Raw genomic sequence first — 18,639 nt, 5'->3', positions numbered from 1 at the left:
AGCTCTACTCAGTGGCATACCGCCTGTTCAGAGGCGATCTGTGCCTGACGTATAAAGCCATGTCCAACCCGGAATTAATGGACATGCTGCACCTCAGAAAATCCAAATCCCATCGAGCTACGCGCTTGAGAGACTTGAACCTCAGCACTGAAATAAATAGGACATGCTGGAGTGACAGATTCATAACCCAGAGGCTCCCTTCACTCTGGAATAAAATCCCAGTCCAGGTTAGGCAGAGTCCCTCATTAACTCTCTTCAAGAGGAATCTTGATGAGTGGATGGGAGATCGTAGGTTTACCCCGGGTATCACTTCTGTGTCACTGTTAGACAGAGGCACAGTATACTAACCTCGAAAAAGGGCATTTAAAATGGGTGGCGAAAGCCAAACACATTATGGCTAGGCTTATAAATGCCCTAGGGCAGATAGCCTAGTATGAACCCATGAACCTAATAACTGATACACCATCTACATAGAAAGTAGGTTTGCAGCTGTCAATATGATCAACTTGCTTTTTCAAGTGACCCTTCTTTATAACTGTATGATGCTTACTTGATTTGCAAAATTTTTGAAAATGGTTACATTTTTTACACTTGTGGCATTGTTGACGAAATGCTAAGCATTTTTCTCTTTTAGACTCATGGTTGGCACCACAACTGTGACAGTTAATAAAGCTTGATTTGGGTTTTGCTGACTCACCCATGTACTGGACTGAGCATGCTCATTTAACTGAGTTAGTTTTGGAACTTGCTAAAAGACTACGGGATTTACATGCCAAACCCGCAGGGGTTACAGCTGCCATGTGCTTAGGCCTGATTCTGTTAGTCACATGCTGCATGCTGTCTACATTTGCTCTGAAGCCTACTGAAACCATGCTCATCACTTAGGCCTGCTTCTGTTAGTCACATGCTGCATGCTATCAACATTTGCTCTGGAGCCTACTGAAACCATGCTCATCACTTGCAAAAGGTGCTTCAACAAAGTATTAGTTTAAGGGTGTGCACACTTATGCAACCAGCTTATTGTACGTTTTTTTTGTTTATATTTTTTTCCCCTAACAGATTTGTTTGTTTTTTAACTGAATTGTACAGGTTATAGGTCACATTAAAGATGGGAAAAGTTTTGAAATGATTTATTCTGGTCTCATTTTTTTATGTCACAAAAACCTGACATTTTAACAGGGGTGTGTACACTTTTTGTATCCACTGTAGATGTTCACACTCTGGCTGCACCTCTCAAAATGCCACTGAAGCTAGCATGCGCTTGCTATTTATATGCACGTTCAGTCCTTTGAAAATGCTTCTTAAAGGTACAACACATTATTCTACAACCGGCAAAGTTCTTTCACAGTTAAAACTATGTTACAGACTTTTCCACTTATTATCCCCAACAACCCAGAAATCAGCTGCCAAAAATATTCTATATCCTAAATTATAACATGCTGCACCACTACTCAGCATGCACTCATAGGTTCATAGCTTAGTACCAGGCTATCTGCCTTTCTGAGCCATATTAAGCCTAGCCAAACTTCCCAACCCAAAAATCAAACTATGTGCCCTTGTGTCTGTGAGATAAACACTTTAATTATTATGCCTGTGACAACGTGAGGTATTTCCAGCTATACAAGGAGAAGTAGGGCAGTGGATGTGTAACATATGCCAGCAAAGCTAGCTGGAGTTTTGCAAAAAAAAAACAAGTGCAACAAACAGCCAAAAAAATGTATAAATACAGTCCAAAAAATGTTGCACTAGGAACGACACAGGCAGGTAAAATCTGCAGCAGTTTATTCCACAAATAAACAAGGATAAGCACTTTCACAGAAAATAAAAACTCTGCTTCGTCAGATATACCATATTCAAAACAGAAGCAGCTTAAATACTACATACCCACCAATCAAGAGTCAAATTAACACACACACCCTTTTTCTTTTAAAGGTATAAATACATACAGCCAAAAACATATTATAAAAAGCATTCACATATAACAAAAACATTTAAAATATTCAACTAAACAACCTGTGTGGCTTCAATACGGATTTAAGAAGGACATTCTCATTTAGTCCCAACCCTTTATGCAGTTGCATCCTAAGAATCCACTTAAGTTCCACAGTCTCTGCCATTATCAGGGTTCACAAAAACATTACCTCTTCCCTATATCTCCTAGAAAAGTATGGCGGCCCTCTACCAGGTCTAAGGTGGTGACTAACATTAAGGTATAGGGAAGAGAATTTAGAACAGAAAGAGGAACCCCTTAGATGCTTCAGCTTACCAATAACATATTGCAGTTACATGAATGATGTTACTGCTGTTAAGAAGCACTGGCCGGTCCTGTTAACAGATGAGAAGATTAGGACTATTGTGGGTGATGAACCTGCTTTTCTGTTTAAAAATAAAAAGAATCTTAAGCGGCTTCTTTGCTATCCTGCTAGGGTTAAGGAGAGTAGAGATGGAACTGAAAGAAATGACACGTCCATGTGGAGGGTGTAAATATTGTACATATACTGAGACAGATAATATTTTTTGTGAACCCTGATAATGGCAGGAGATTTTATTTTAAAGTCTCTGCTAGTTGTGACACTTAAGATATTATTTACTTAGCGCACTGTGTCACATGCTTTTCATTCTATGTGGGGAAGAGGAATCGGAAGTTTAAGGAGCGTATAAGGGAACACCTTTATTCCATTAATATTAAGTATATGTCAAATGCTCTAGCGAAACATGTAGTAGAGAAGGGAGCTGAGCATAAATTCAAGTTTAGAGTTATTGATAGAGTCTTCGAAACTCTGAGAATGGGTGACATCAGGAATCGTACAGAGACTGTGGAACTTGAGTGGATTGTTAGGATGCTAGCGCATAAAGGGTTGGGACTAAATGAGAATGTCCCTCTTAAACCCATATTGAAAGCACACAGGTTGTTTAGGTTAATATTTTAAATGTTTTTGTTATATATGAATGCTTTTTATAATATGTTTTTGGCTGTATGTATTTGTACCTTTAAAAGAAAAAGGTGTGTTGAGTTAATTTGACTAATGATTGGTGGGGTATGTAGCATTTAAGCTGCTTCTGTTTTGAATATAGTGAATCTGATGAAGCAGAGTTTTTATTTTCTATGAAAATGCTTATCCTTGTTTATTTGTGGAATAAACTGCAACAGATTTTACCTCCCTGTGTCATTCCTAGTACAATGCTTTTGTGGACTGTATTTATACAAAGAATTATATGTCATTTGTAAATCAAACTTATTTGTACAGGTGCTTGTATTGAAAATGCATTTGTAAAATTGCTTGTGTTCAAAAAATGTACCAACAGTGGCCCCTGCTGGTCAGGAAAAGAAATACACCTGTATTTCAGACTGCTCTGTAACTGTGGAAATTAATATACTGTAACAGAGGATTTGGGAAGAGAAGAGGTCAGTGTCAGTCCAGCTAAATTTAATTTAATTTCAGACTATTTTTCAAAGTACCTGGTTTAAGCCTTAAAGATTGTATCTTACAGTTTTGACTGCAGCCAGAGACAAAATGTCTGTGAAAACAAGGACTAGGAATCATGCTGTACTGTCCTTAAGCAGAGAACTAATTGCTACTCTGGAAGGGTGGAAGTGTTGAAATGTTGACATTTTTTTGGCTTCCAGATGGTACACCACACCTTAGCAAAGCTCTGTCTGTATATATGGTAACACATATGTGCGAAATTCTGGTTCAGTTTCTGGTAAACGGGGGTAAGTATGGGAACCAAAAGTCAGACTACCAAGATGTATGTGATGTCATTCTGTAATCCAGCACTGAAATGATGTTTTAATACCAGACAAGCCAGAAGCCTCAGAGCAGTCTGTTTTTGAAAGGAAGACCACTCACCTACTTCATTTTGCCTTGCTTTAGTAAGTCACCAGGGAATAGTAATTCTTTACAACAGTCAGGAAAATATGGTGAGATCAGTTAAGTACTGTTTTTCTGTATCTGTGTGAATCTATTCATCTGTGTTATTTTTAATATTTCCTGTAATTGAAACTCTGGTGTTTATTGTAAATAGATATTCAGTATTTTCATGTTCTTTTATTATTTATTATTAAATATATTTAAACCTTTCATTGTGGCTGGTCCTTTAGAGAATATTTTAACCTTTCAGAGTACTTGTATTTATTTCGTGACATTGCGGCCGCTCCTGAAAGCCTGACTGCACTGGTCAAACACTACCATTTGTATTAGTATTAATTTTACTCAGTATAATTGGGTACCTTTGTAACAGCCTCAGAGTAGCTGGCTTTGGAGTGTCCCATGACAGTATCTACCTTATAGTTTAGGCAGAGGGTATAGCTAGTAAATCTGAGCCAGCCTTTCCTGTTTGCGTGTGTGTGTGTGTGTGTGTGTGTGTGTGTGTGTGTGTGTGTGTGTGTGTGTGTGTGTGTGTGTGTAATGCAGATCTCTAAGAGTGTGTGTCAACTACCTGGAGCAAGGACATACAGCACTGGTTTCACAAAGAGGGTGGTGGAGGACTTGGCCTGGGACACTTAGCTAAGGACTCAACTAGAGCTGTGGCAGTGGGGAGTCTTACTAGGGGCCTGGAGAAATAATATATAGGGAAACCCAGACCCAGGACTGAGTGTGTTCCCTGTGTGTTCTTTAGGGAAATTGTGCTTGGTGCAGAGAGCTGCATTTGGAAATACTGTCTGTACCTATATCCTTCACCAGTGTCAGTGGTGAGAATTCAGGCTCCTTGATTACTGGCCCAAAGGAGGGGCATCAAAATGCCAACCCTCATCCCCCTATATAAACTTCTATAACAGCCAAAATCTATAGACATAGTTAAAGATCTGTAAATTTGCTCTCCTAACCGACAAAAGAAAACACCATTATGATGTATTTCATGAGATACTCTCCTTCTGGGAACACTAACCATTAAACTTCTTAAAACAGGATACTGCAAAAACTACTCCCTCAGAAGCAGCCAACAAAATGGTCTTCCCCTTTCAATGTACAAATTCAAACTAGCCATATGTGAGAAAGCCTTCTCAAGAGCAGGGCCTACACCATGAAGCCACCCATGAAATTATATTAAGTGCATTACTACAGTAGAAGCATTTTAAAAAAAAACATTAAAATCCTACCTATTGAGGAAGTCAAATGTTCATGCTTTCATGATAGTGGTTAAGAAACAGAACCTGACTAAAATCACAAGTAACTAATAGCATTTTATATAACGAAACTCATTTCCTATGTAAAAACAAAATGCATACATTGCCTTTCTTTTGCAGTGTTTTGTAGCACGATAATGTTTCTGTTTTCTCCTAAACTAATAGGTAACTTGATTTTACTGTATTATCTTATCTACTGTAAATCTTTTTACACTGCACTTGGCTCATAGCTGAAAAGGATAATTTTACCAGTCCACTTAACCATACCTCTCAACCTCTCAGTGCAAGAAATCTGGACAAAGCCGGAAAGTAGGGTCTATAACAGAAGATCGAAGTTTCAAAACTTTGAATCTGATATGGTCGACACCATATGATCGATGTTTTGTAACTTCGAATCTTTTAACGGAGACCACCGTACAGCGTGGAAAGGGAAGATTTCCCTTTTCTGCACTGTAGTGCAATCTCGGAGTTGGTATATTTAAGTAGCGGGGGTGTGGGGGAGCAGCCCCTCATGTGGGGGTTGCAGAGGGCTTTCCCACCTGCTTAGAGCATTTAAATGGTTTGTTTTTCTAGGCTGTTGTGTTTTATTAATTTTTTGATGTTTTAAAACTTCGATTATATGGTGTTGACCATATCAGATTCGAAATATTGAAACTTCAATCATGTAATATAGGCCCAGAAAGTGTGGGAGGGGGGGACAAAGGCCCAAAAATAGGGACAGAATTTAAATATTGCTCCTACAAACTTAAAGTTGTTAGAATAACAGGTTTTGCATTATGTATTTTCTGAAGGACATAAAATCTGAAACACAAATATCTGTCATCATTTAGTATTATTTAGTGACTTCAATCTTTAATGATTTGCCAGAAAACCACAAGTTCTATGAGGAACAGACCAAAAATAGGAGGCAAACATCTGGACATCCTGCAAAAATCTGTACAGTTGAGAGGTATGCACTTAACCACACAACAAATTGGAATAAATAAATAAAATAAATAAATGCTAGTGAAGTAGGGGAAATGCAGTGCCACATCTCTCTCTGTTGCAAATCAAAAATGTTTTCTTGGAATCTTCCTTCTTGGTATGACTTCTGGCAAGATAAGAGGAGTTGAGAAATGATTCCAGTGGAAGGACCACAATACTGTTAAAGTAGGGGAAATTCAGCACCACAGCTCTCCTGTTATAATTCCAAAAAGAAAGAATTCCTTCAAATGCTCCTTTTAAGTGGGCTTTATTCCAAGGCAAAATGTATTTGAAACTCCTCTGCACCACTTTAGTAAGGCATGCTAACTGTAATCCTAACAGTGTCCCTAACCCCACAGCTTACGTTAGCATCTTTCTCTAACACTACCACTACAGAAGCCACTTAGACAGTGGCGTAACTATGAGAGGCGAAGTGAGGCAATTGCCTCAGGGCGCCAAGCGGCAGGGGGCACTTTGGGCTGTGCTGGTAAACTCAGAACTGACAGCATTGCATACTAAATACTAAGAAAATATGAGCATCCTTGAGAATAATGCAAGCCGTATGCAATGGAGTCTAGGAAACGAGAAGTTTTGTTAATGTCACAATTATTGTCTATTTATTTATTTTTGTTTCTTTTCAGATACAGTTCTAGAAAGACTGTGTCATTTTTTTTGTAAATGAGATTGACCAGGAATGTGCTTTCAGAAATGTGATAATTGACGTTTTAAATGTTGCATGATGATCTCACGGGACTTTTAAAAGTGCGCGGGCTTCGGCTTCAGGTAGGTGTTTGGATTGTGGGCTTGCTTGCTGTTGTTCAGTCACTTCGTGGATCGGTCTGTTTGTTCAGGTGCACGGATCAGTCTGTAGCTTGCTTGCTGTTCGGTCGGTCGCTTGGTCTCGTGGATCAGTCTGTGGCTTGCTGTTGGGTCGGTCGCTGGGCTAGGTAGGTGAAGGGCTGTGTGTTGATCTGTAGTATTCTGGTTTTAACACTGTGCTGGGAGATGTTAGGAATATGCGTATTTTCGTTGAACTGGACTTATCAGAGCTGGACAGTTCTGTGGTTACTCGTGCTCACCATTGTACAGGTACCGAATATATTTGCGTTTAAGTACAACTTATTGTTCACTATTTTATGTGCCTTGTTAAGCTGAACAAATGGTACGGGATCGCTTAAAGAAGGCTCTTGAAGAAAGAATTTTAGGGGTTAGAAGAACAATGATTACTGCCTTTCTCTGTTATGTTGCACAGGTATGTATGTATCGCATACGGAGGCGGATTGGGCACGCAGTGCGTGCGAGTCTGTTGTGTGGAAGAGGTATTGCTGGAGGGCTAACCACCCTGCGGTGTAAATAAGCGATCTTACTTAAGTTACTTGAGCAGGTGGAAGAATTGTTTTCTACACTGTTATACTTAACTTCTGATGTGGTTCCAGCAGACTGGAAAACTAGCATAACAGCGGTCTGGATTTATAAGGTCTGGTCTGGAGACTCTCAAGGTTGATGAGTCTTTAATAAAGGATTTTTCTGTATTTAACTTGAGCTTCTGTCCTTTTGGCATGCTTTAGTACTGTTTTGCTTATTTGGTGTTTTTTACTTGTTCAGCTTGCTCGCCATCCTTTTTGCTTATCAGGTTGTTAATTCCACACTAATGCTTCTTTGGTAAATTTGAAACAGTTAAATGAGTTTGGTGGATTGTATTTGTATTGCATGTTATAAAACCATAAGTACCTTAGCTAAGGGTATGCAGTCTAAATCATTAGATTCAACTGTCAATTTACATGTGCACTTTAACATGCTGTCACATCTCTGCAGTGTGACTCCATGTAGGCCGCATGCCTTTACTACAATATAGTATTGCTGCTTTCTTCTTTTTCTTTATTATACATTACAAAGGTAGTGGTTTGATGGGGTGGGTGACAGAGTGGGAGTTGCAAGGGCATAGCCAGCATGTTTTTAGGTGAGCTTTTAGTAAAGTTTTGAAGTGGGTGCATGATGGTATGGAGGTAATTGTGGGTGGGAGGGAGTTCCATAATTTGGCTATGGTGCAAGAGAATAGTGCTTCACCAACAGAGTTATTCTGCCATCGATGGTCCCATGCAAAGCACTGGCTTGCCACACCTGCCCTGCTTCCTTCTACTGTGCTTGTAGCTTGCTGATATCATTGTGCATGTTGGTCTACCCTACTTGCTTTCCCTTCATTATTGTCTGTTACTGCCTGCTTTCTTGCATTTTCTCTCCCGATGACACTGTATTTATATACCATTTTTTCTTTGATTCCTGTCCTATGCTCTCACAACTATTAAACCCAAATCCCCAGATTTCCTATGCATTCCATAACATCCTAGGACAGTGGGACAGGAAGGCAAGAGTTATGGACTGCGTCCATCATCAACCGGGGATTAGATTTTCCACATAATCATAACATCTCCTTCTGCTGGCCAGAATGCACTGTACAATGCAATGTTTCTGGCTGTAGTAAAACAGCATGCTTCTACAGTCAATAATTGCAGCAAGAGTGCAGGTATACACCTCGGTGAGCTTGTATCTCCAGAGTCTGTAGGCATGCAACTCTGAGACTTTTCCAAGGGCAGCTGTTGAGAAGACACTCAAACTACACCCTTTCGTGGGATGGGTAAGCCAACAACAGCTACTCACTGTCATTCCTCCCCAGTTGACTCTTTCATTATCTGAGCAGGTAACTGAACTCAGGTTATCTGAAGTAAAAGGAGGGCCAAAAGCTCAGCGTCATAAAGCTGGCATCTCTCTGCTCTGTGTACCAACATGTTTTCTTTTTTTGAATGATTTAAAAAATACTTTTCTTTTGAAATTTACTATTTAGTGATTCAGGCCAATAGGATCTTAAAGACGTCATACTTCGACAGTGGTAGTAGAAAATGGACACCCAAATGGGTGCTCCTAACGTATAAGTATATAAGTGAAGTGGGTGTCAATGTTAAAGCTTTACCCTTTCTAAATGATCGAACAATGAGTAAATATAAGTTAATGGAACACATAAAGAGCTATGTAACGGCAATTCAAACTCTTTTTGCTTCCTTAAACTTATTAAAATATATGATGGTATTCCAACCGTTTCATGGGAACCCTAACTTAACAATTGGTAGTCAATTGATAGATTTAAAGAAATTCCCCTTAATTAAGGAGTTAACTGTACTTGATTTATATCCTTTTCTAGGGGTAGTAGTACATGATATTCTAAAAGAAATGGAACTTCCTATTTCCTATTTAATCATAGTAAGACAGTTGAAAGACTTAGCTATAAACTATTTTAATAACTTTGAAATGAAAGAGGAGGACCTAATCACTTCTCGTAATCTGTGGGAAGCGCTGTTGCAGGATAGAAAATATATAACCGCAGCATATAAATTGATAAAATTGAGGAAGTACAACAAATACATTTTTTTATCGAGTTACTGGAGGGAGAAATTGATATTGTCAGATGACAATAAGATATTGGAGGCATTCAGTACAACATTAAAGTCAGTATCCCTTCAAAAATTGATTTTTACGCAGCTGATGATTTTCAACAACGCATATTATACTCGTCTCACTCTTCACAAATTTGATCCGAAGAATTCACCTAAATGCCCACATTGTTTAGATCAAACAGCGGATTTGCTTCACATGTTCTGGAGTTGCAAGTGTATTTATAAATTGTGGAATTCACTTAAGTTACAGTTACAAAAATGGGCTACCAAAACTCAACACTCTCTTGGGAGTTTATGATTCTTCATATTCCCGGAGAATTTAGGAAAATCAAAAGGATTGTAATTATGAATATTTGTTTATTAATGAAATTATATATAGCCAAAAATTGGTTGAACCCAGACCAGACATCGTGGGAAAATTTCAGATTGGTGGCTATACAACATATCTTAGTGCATAAACTCTTAATTAGCAACCACAAGAAAAATATCAACAATATAAAAATATGGGAGCAAATTTTCAATATTGTGTTGGCGTAGAGGTGCCTATCCACTTTTTCTCGGGACTTAGAGTACAATGTAAAATCAATCTTAGATTAGATAGAGGAGGTAGAGACAATACAGTTTGTTGGCTTGATTTGTTATTGTGGGTTTTCTTTTTTTCTTTCTCTCTTTTTTCTTTTTGATTATTAGTACTGTACTTATGACCAATATATGAGGTTGACATATAATGTGAAGTTAACCTATGGAAGCATTTTGTAAATATTGTACATTTATTTATTTATTTTACATTTGTTAACCGGGATGGTCCGACTGGATACATGTCCTTTTTCAGCGGAGGCCCGGGGAGAAAAGCTCCAACTACATAGTGTGTGAATTTGTAATATGGTTGTGAAAAACAATAAAAAATGTTTATTGAAAAAAAATAAAAAATACTTTTCATTGCTTCATGCTGTACTACTGTACATTTTATTTTTGTATTGCATTACTCTAGTTGTTATCACAGAACTGCAGTTTGCTCTAGTGTTCTGTTTTGAACAACTGAACTTTGTTATTTGGCATACGTTGTCATTTGAATTTATTTCTCATTGGGTTATTTACATTTGTCTAAGTCAATATTTTTGGCATAGTTGCTGTACTGTAGTTTCCTGCATTTTAAAAACTCAACTCTTTATATTTGCTACTTCAAATTCAGTGCATATAGTGTGTGTGTGTGTGCGCATATATGCGTATATGATCTTTCTTACATTTTTTTCTGGAATAATAAAACTACATGCACATTTTTATTTCTAGAATAATCAGAATTTCATCTCGATGGCTTGGGTTCCAGGAGGGATGTTAAAGTTTGCCTCACTGCACTTAGACACAGTGCATACATCATCACACATGCACATCACTAAACCTATCCCTTACCTATCCATTACTCTAACCCAAACCCACAAACATTCACAAACACACTACTACTCATTAGTGTCAAAACCTTCAATGTATTCAAACACTTTGACATCAACATGAAAAAACACCCTCACCTTACAAACTCCACCTTTTTCTCTTCTACAATTCTACCACTCATACAACACTACAACTGATAAACAGCACATCTGATGATAAAAATCACATAATCAGAAATCCTTTGACAAAAAGAACATACGGCCAAACAATGTGGACACGCATATGTATTTATACACACCTATGAATATGCATAACTGTGCATAAATACATTTACACACTTATGAATATTCAAATATCCCATAAATGCAGACAGATATACATTATTTTTTTCTGTTGTTTGTATTTCATTTTTTCTTTGGCTTACTACCAGTAATTGCACTTGGCTTTAGTCCCATATGAGATTAAACAAAGTTCTTTCTCATTTAAAAGAAAACAACAATTCCCTTTTTACTTCTTAATATCATATCAGCACAATTTCACTTCAAAATCTGCCTGTAAAGCAGGCCACCTTAAGGTGCTGTTTAGGCACACACAATGTAATATACAGGTATCTCCAATAATCCTAACCTACTTACAGGTCAAAGGATACTTTTGTTCCGGTCATCATAAGACAAACAAGGCAGAACAGCAGTTAGTATTCCAGAGGAGTAAGGCAACATTATTCGTCCAGCAAGTTGGATAAACTCCCTCATCCAGCACATTGCTGTCAGCTGGATCAGGTCATCTAGAAAATTAAAGAAAAACATCACAGTGGGTGCATGGGACAGAATTAAATGCTGTTCTAAATTCACTTTACATGCTCAAGAAAACCAATCTTGCAGACCAAGAGTTGCTGTCTTTCTCCAAACTCAAAAAAGTGTATCTCTTTAAATCCATTCAGTGTCAGTGACTGAAGCAAAAAACTCTTGTTGAAAATTTATGGCACCTTGCAAACTGTCGCATATATAAGGTAAGCTAATAACACAATGTCACAGTGTTCAGTGATTACCCGCTAATTGATACCAACATTCAACAAATCATACATTCACTTGTAACTGCTGAAGTCATTATTTACATAGTGACATCAAGTAATGGGAATGTTTATAAATATAAGTGATGGGTCTCAATACACATTACTAAGGTTGCTTCTGAAGGCAAAGTGCCACCTTGACAATCCCTACTCACCAGAAACCTGGCAGTGGATCACCAGGATATTTGCCATATCGGCAAACTTCACACTAGAGGGATTCTTCTTTATTTCTTTCAGGAACTCTCCCAAAACCACTTCACACCTACAAGAAAGAATTAACACACAAAAGACTTCAACACAAAAAAGTAGAACAGGTACTCAATCATTTATTAAGGAGACTAAAACTATGCACTGTACATAGTATAAAAATGAACCATGCATAAAATACAGATATAAAAAAAACACAGGGAGGTGCAAACAATAAATACCAAGGACAAAAGAATTTGCATGGAATACTCATACAGGGACTTATAGGCCTTGTCACATATAAGCAACATAGCATTAAATGTTAACACGCTTGTATAGGAAACTGCACGTCATGAGGTACACTTTCTTCTAAAGTGTCCACTCAGACTTCTTTTTAAACATCTCATTTCATACAGCTCTACATCATGTGTATAAAGTAGCGCAGTCTTAAAATCCTTCCAAATTTCCCATAGAAAGGCAATTAATCCAAGTTTGAAGTTGAAGATTAAAAAACAATAATAAAAAAAAAACATCATAAAATCCTTGCAGAGGACTGTGGACCAAAGAATCAAAGAAGAAAAAAAAAAAGCACTTCTGCTGTAATAGCTCCTTGCAATAGTTAAATGGCAGATAGTCATTTAAAATTAATATAAAAACTCTTCTAGTTAAGCAAAGAGCTATCACTTATCTAGTGTATCAAACATTTTTGATAAACTGCAGTAAAGTATTACATTAGCTCCTTGTTTCAGCAGACGTGTAGCTGGCTCAGCCAGAGCCATGTGCTAATAACACCAAGAGCCCAGCTCTTCAGGTGAAGATTCAAAAAAAAAAAAAAAGCACTTTGCAGTATCAGTATTACTACAGATCTATGCCCCACCTCCACACCGACCAGGTGGCCAGGTACACAACACCCCTCCTCCCTCCTGCCCAGCTATTCATGTCCAGTCTCTGTGCCCTGCCATAACCTTCCTCCCTTTAAAAAAATATAAAAAATAAATCATTTATTCTTTTAAACTTTAGCAAATGTAACAAACAGATGCTACAGTTTATACCCCGCCTACACAGAGTACTACAAAACACAGATTTTAGTTAAAAAATACAAGATTTTTTTTTCTCTATTAAACTGTAGCAAACTCTTTGCTACAATGTAACTAAATAATCCAAGCCGATAACTGCTGCTTCTTAGCTCGGACAGAGCTCATCTACACATTCAGTTGCTGCTGGAATTAACTGTTGTACAAGCGAAATATTTATTCCACGCACAATTACACTTCTCACAAAAAACACAACACAGGCACTTTCACATCGAATGGACGCCAGACATTTCCCTTTATACCCATTTTTTGGCCAAATCTATACAATGTTAAAATAATATAACACATCAATTAATTCTACTGTTATTACATCACTAAATACAATATAAACAAAATTAAAAGATCCTTAATACTAAAATACATTACTAAAGCATAAAATATGCTTCTAGTTACATATAAAAATTTTATGTGTGTGTGGTAAAATGTCATATACTTATATTATTTCATCTAATAAAAAGGTTTTTGGTAGAATATAATTTAATTTTGTACATATTTCTCAGAGATGTGTTTTTTTTTAATCCTGACTATTACAATGCCAGCTTTAGATGATGTTATCTAATTTGCAACATTTTTCTTCATTTATATATGTGCATTGTGTACACTATTCTCTTAAGGTTCTTGCCAGTTTTGCATACTTTCCTTTCTGATATTTGATTAATTTTGTTGTTGAATTCTTCATGTCCTAGTAATGGATAATATTTCTTACCCCATTGCAGCTTGACATACTGAATTACATCATCTAACATGGAAGACGAGGGTAACCTAGTTGGACTACAACCACAGTTGTATACAAAAACTGGCAAGAAACAAGAGAATAGTAGAAGGAGGAGAGAACATAATACAACAAAGGTATATAAAGATAGGATACACAAACAAAAAAAATGGAATATGTATGACAATGCACATATATAAATGAAGAAAATGCAAATTAATATAACATCATCAAGTAATACATTATTTAAAGCTGGCATGCAATTGTAACAGAGTTGTATATTATTTGTGAGATGCACTATCTGTGTCTACTACCTAAAATGTAGAAAAAAAAAAAAGAAAAAAAAAAAAACATAAAAGAACATAAAAATGAAAAAAAGAAAAAAACGCCTCTGAGCAACATGTTAACACATGTTATAGACAAAGGCACAGAACACACATTTAAATTTGAGAACTAGGAAATAGTGGACAGAACTATAATTGAAGAGGGGTAGGTTATTTAGAGTTAGAGAGAGCAAGCAAAATTAGATATTTTACACACCCACCCCTTTCAACTCTTCTTTGCTACAATGTGGCAAGCAGTTGTTACAGTTTAGACCACACGCAGAGCGTTACAGTGCTTAGGTCTGACCGCAAATACAATACAGGCTTTTAAAATATAGACCGCATACAGATCATCTGATTGCACTCCTCCAACACTGCAACCGAGGCAGTTGCCCCTTTTGACTTGCCCTGCCTGCACTACTGTGCTGCAGTTACTAACATATAAATACCAACTGACAGTCATTTAATCAGCTGCGGTACTGCTTTCAGGGATCTAGTGTCATATCCTCTACAATGCCGACCGCACCCCCAGAAACATACTGCCTGGGAAGTCATCCCTTCAACCCATTCTTCCTGCAACTTTGTTTATTAAACAATTTTGATCTACAATAGTGATTTCAACTATAGTTTATATGAAAATCCTAATTCAAAGGCGCATTCACTAAACCAAACTGATAAAATATTAACAGCACATACTATTTTGAAACCGAAAGACAAACACATTTACAAACTTAAAATACAGCCATAAAAATGCACAAACACATCACCCAGTAATAATATACATTAGCTTTCTAATAAAAAACTAAAATGTTGAGTGCTTTCATCTTAAATGTCAGACTTCGTCAGAACATAAACAATGAGCAATCCCAGATATTTCAACTTTAAGAAACCATCATGTGACTAGAAAGTAGAAGGATAATATATCCTTCTTGCAATCACTTAGAATAACACTATAAATAGCCAGAATACACAGGCAAATACTTAGTTACCAATCGCCATAACATATTTGGGCTACATCAACATATCATGTAATAGTAAAACTTATACTCACATAGCGCATAAAAGTAAAATGTAAGGACACAAAATAAGAACAAATGGAAACACTTTTAAAGGGTAGCAGATTTCATTCTTAGCACACTTGCTATACTGACATTCCCACTGATACTTCGACAACTCATAGCTACAGTTCTGAGTTGCCAAAGTAACTCACACAAAATTCTAATTTATTTTTCCAATCTCTCCCCCTGGGGTAAGGTTGAGAAGTAAATGTCAAAGAGTATTGGCCCAAGAACTGAACCTTCATGTACTCCACTAGTGACAGATCTTTTGGTGGATGTAGTCACCCCCTCTTATTTCCTGAGTACTAATTAACTGTTCTGCTGTGCAACAAGTTACATAGGCATTAACGTTTAGCTGGGAGAGTTTATCTACATGACCGAATGTGTAATGGTGTTGAATGTTTTTGCGAAGTCCAGATATTCAGTATGCACTGATATGCCCTCCCCTTTTCTCTGTGACTTTTTTGAAAAATTTGGCCAGATTAAGTAGTCAGCTCTGTCACTAATGAATCCAAACTGGGTTGGGTCAAGAGGCTGTAGGTTACATAATATTTTTAAATTCCTGCAAGGTTGAGAAGGATGTACCCCATGACACGTCCAGCAGGCTAGTTGCATAATGATACATTCCAAAGCCTTATAGATGAGATTGGTCAAGCTTTACTCTGTCGCTTATCTCAGCCTAACATACAAAGCTATGTCAAACCCAGAGCTGTTGGACATGCTCCACTTAAAGAAATCCAAATCCCTCCGAGCTACACGCTCTAGGGACCTAAACCTTGTCACCACAATAAACAGAACACTCTGGAGGGATAGATTCCTGTCCCAGAGACTTCCCACACTCTGGAACAAACTACCTATCTATATCAAACAAAGTTCCTCATTAGCACTCCTCAAGAAAAATCTTGATGATTGGATGGGATAACATTTTTATGTACATGCATTATACATAATATATGTATATGTATTTTTTAACAGTGGTCCCTCTCTCCAGGATTACATAAATCACTAAATTCCTGCCTTCCCTTAAACCTCATTCCTCTTCTGAACATTAATCTGCATGGACTGTTCCCACAAATTCCATTTATTTCTATGTAATTTGCTCCTTCCTTTTTTTCTAAATGTCCCACATTTACAATAGTCGATACTTCAATTATAGTTGATTTAGATTTTAAGTGGGATAAGTCGATCCTTCCCAAAGAACAATGTGGCTTAGGATTACATGATTTAAGCATCTATTTTAGAGCTATGCAGTTAAGGCTCATATGCATAAAACAAGCAGGAGATTATAAATTAAAGTGGAAAAGGATGACAATGAAACAGAGAAGGTTGAGAAATAAGGAGAGAGTAGGATTTTAGATACAGAACAACAACCATACATAATACTATATTCATAAAAGAGCAGAAAATATTCTAAGAACTAAGCCAATACAGAAATGGATCAAAGGACATTTTGCCTGTAAGGACAAATATAAGTAGGTGTATAGAAAAAAGGAAAACAGGAGGCTGGAATTTACTGGAGAAAACTGAAAAAGGAACCAAGGTATTGGGAGCAAATAACTAGAGAGGGAAAGGTAACAGAGTGGAATGAGGCCAAGTAAAAATTTTGACTGCAGTTTAGAGACTGCATTTCCTACCAGGGAATGACATCAGAATACAGGCCAAGAGAAAAGGACAGGGGAATGTAAAGTGAAAGACCAACTCTTGTAGTTTTTAGTCGAATTTAGGGCAGAACCTGCTGTTAAAACAGACACTTAGTTGGGCATACAAAATACTGCATGATAACTATAACAATCAATCAGAGGAGGGTAAAAAGATTGGGAAGAGATGCTACAAAGGCAATTTACAAAGAAACAATGGGAGGACATCTGTATGGCTGCCAAGTATGCAGTAACATCTAGAACATTTAGAATTTTTGTTTGGATGTTTTTACATAAGTATTTTTACACTCCAAGCAGAGTTCAGAAAAACTTTTCCTCAAATACACAGTGATTGCTAAAAGGCGTGATGGGAAAGACAGAAGTAACTGGGAACATGTTATTTTGAGAATGTAATGAATTGGCAGATTTAAACAATTTCCTACAGTATATCCTGTCAGCAATGACGAAAAATCTCACCAGTCTAAAAACTCATGGATTACAAGAAAAAAACTAGCATGAAGTACCACGTTCTCTAAAAGAATATAGTGGCAGAAAGATCATCTGCAGTATCACACACCAGTAAGGTGGTTAAAAATGAAAGTAGGAGTCTCAAAGCAGCTTTTTGTCTGAAGAGATCTCTTTATTTGTAAATACTACTTTTCAAGCAGATGAACACTGCTTGGATAATGTGTTAAAACTTTTAACAACATGCACTTAATTCAATTGTGCATAACTAGAATAAGTTGACAAATGAATACAGATGTGAATTACTAATAAAGTCCCCCTTTTAATCCTAGGTTTGATTCCCTCACTCTCCAAATGCATACTATTTGACCTGGAAGAAATCAGTTAGATACAAATGTTTCCAGGACATCACCATAAAGATGCACTTGAGACCTTTTTTAAGTCTATCTGGTTAACAAATAAAAAGGTTTCTGTGTATCTTTGTTGACGGCTACCTGTGACTTAGATATATATATATAAAAGAACCTGAAACTCAATGAAGGGAGTTTCTGATCTGATTAACACCACAAAAGGAATACCACCAATGGGCTGGTGACTTAAAAAGAATAATTCTGAGAATATAGTGTTAAACCGTTACAGCAGTTTTCTCTGAAAATCTGTTATGAGGATAAATGAAGTGACATTGTTTAAAGGTAAAATAAGATGTAGAAAATAACATAGGAAAACGTTTAGCATTCAATATGCAAATCCATACAATGCTGGTGATATGCTGATGCAAGGGGGTGGGCTACACAATTTTGTGAAGGGACTAGAAAAGTTTTTAAATCATTAGCAAAGAGTGCCATGAGATCTTTGATATCCATCTCAATAACTATCATATGAGAAAAACAAGGTATCAGTACAGCATACATTTGATCAGTTTTCTCCACAGTTCATCAAAAGACTGCTTACTGAGCATGTCTCCTACAAATCTGAACATTCTTCAGGATCGTGGAGATGCTACACCCACTTATACCCTCATGTGGGGGGGCTTCATCTCCCATCCACTTACTTAAACATACTAACTCCAGGATATCACTCTACTTCTGACAAAGAAAAATGTTTTTCAACAATGTGACTTTCAACTCAAAGGACTGCTTCCATACAACACTTCTGAAAGGCATCAT

General features: G+C 37.0%; 1 protein-coding gene across 2 annotated transcripts in view; it reads right to left on the bottom strand.

Annotated features, from left to right (window-relative positions):
* The window catches only part of VAC14 (VAC14 component of PIKFYVE complex), a 3,391,123-nt gene that overhangs the window by 2,965,453 nt on the left and 407,031 nt on the right, over positions 1–18,639 (bottom strand). For both annotated transcript variants that reach the window (XM_044081299.1, XM_044081298.1), the window contains exons 7-8: positions 12,154–12,260; positions 11,579–11,713 (exon numbers count right to left, since the gene is read on the bottom strand). In XM_044081299.1, coding sequence (XP_043937234.1) covers positions 11,579–11,713; positions 12,154–12,260 — 242 coding nt within the window. The remainder of the gene's footprint in view (positions 1–11,578; positions 11,714–12,153; positions 12,261–18,639) is intronic.

The sequence above is a fragment of the Protopterus annectens genome, chromosome 8.part0 (genome assembly GCF_019279795.1).
Source record: "Protopterus annectens isolate FY-2018-M chromosome 8.part0, PAN1.0, whole genome shotgun sequence".
NCBI lineage: Eukaryota > Metazoa > Chordata > Ceratodontiformes > Protopteridae > Protopterus > Protopterus annectens.
Note: the sequence above shows the minus strand (reverse complement) of the source record. Positions and strands in the feature narration are given on the sequence as shown.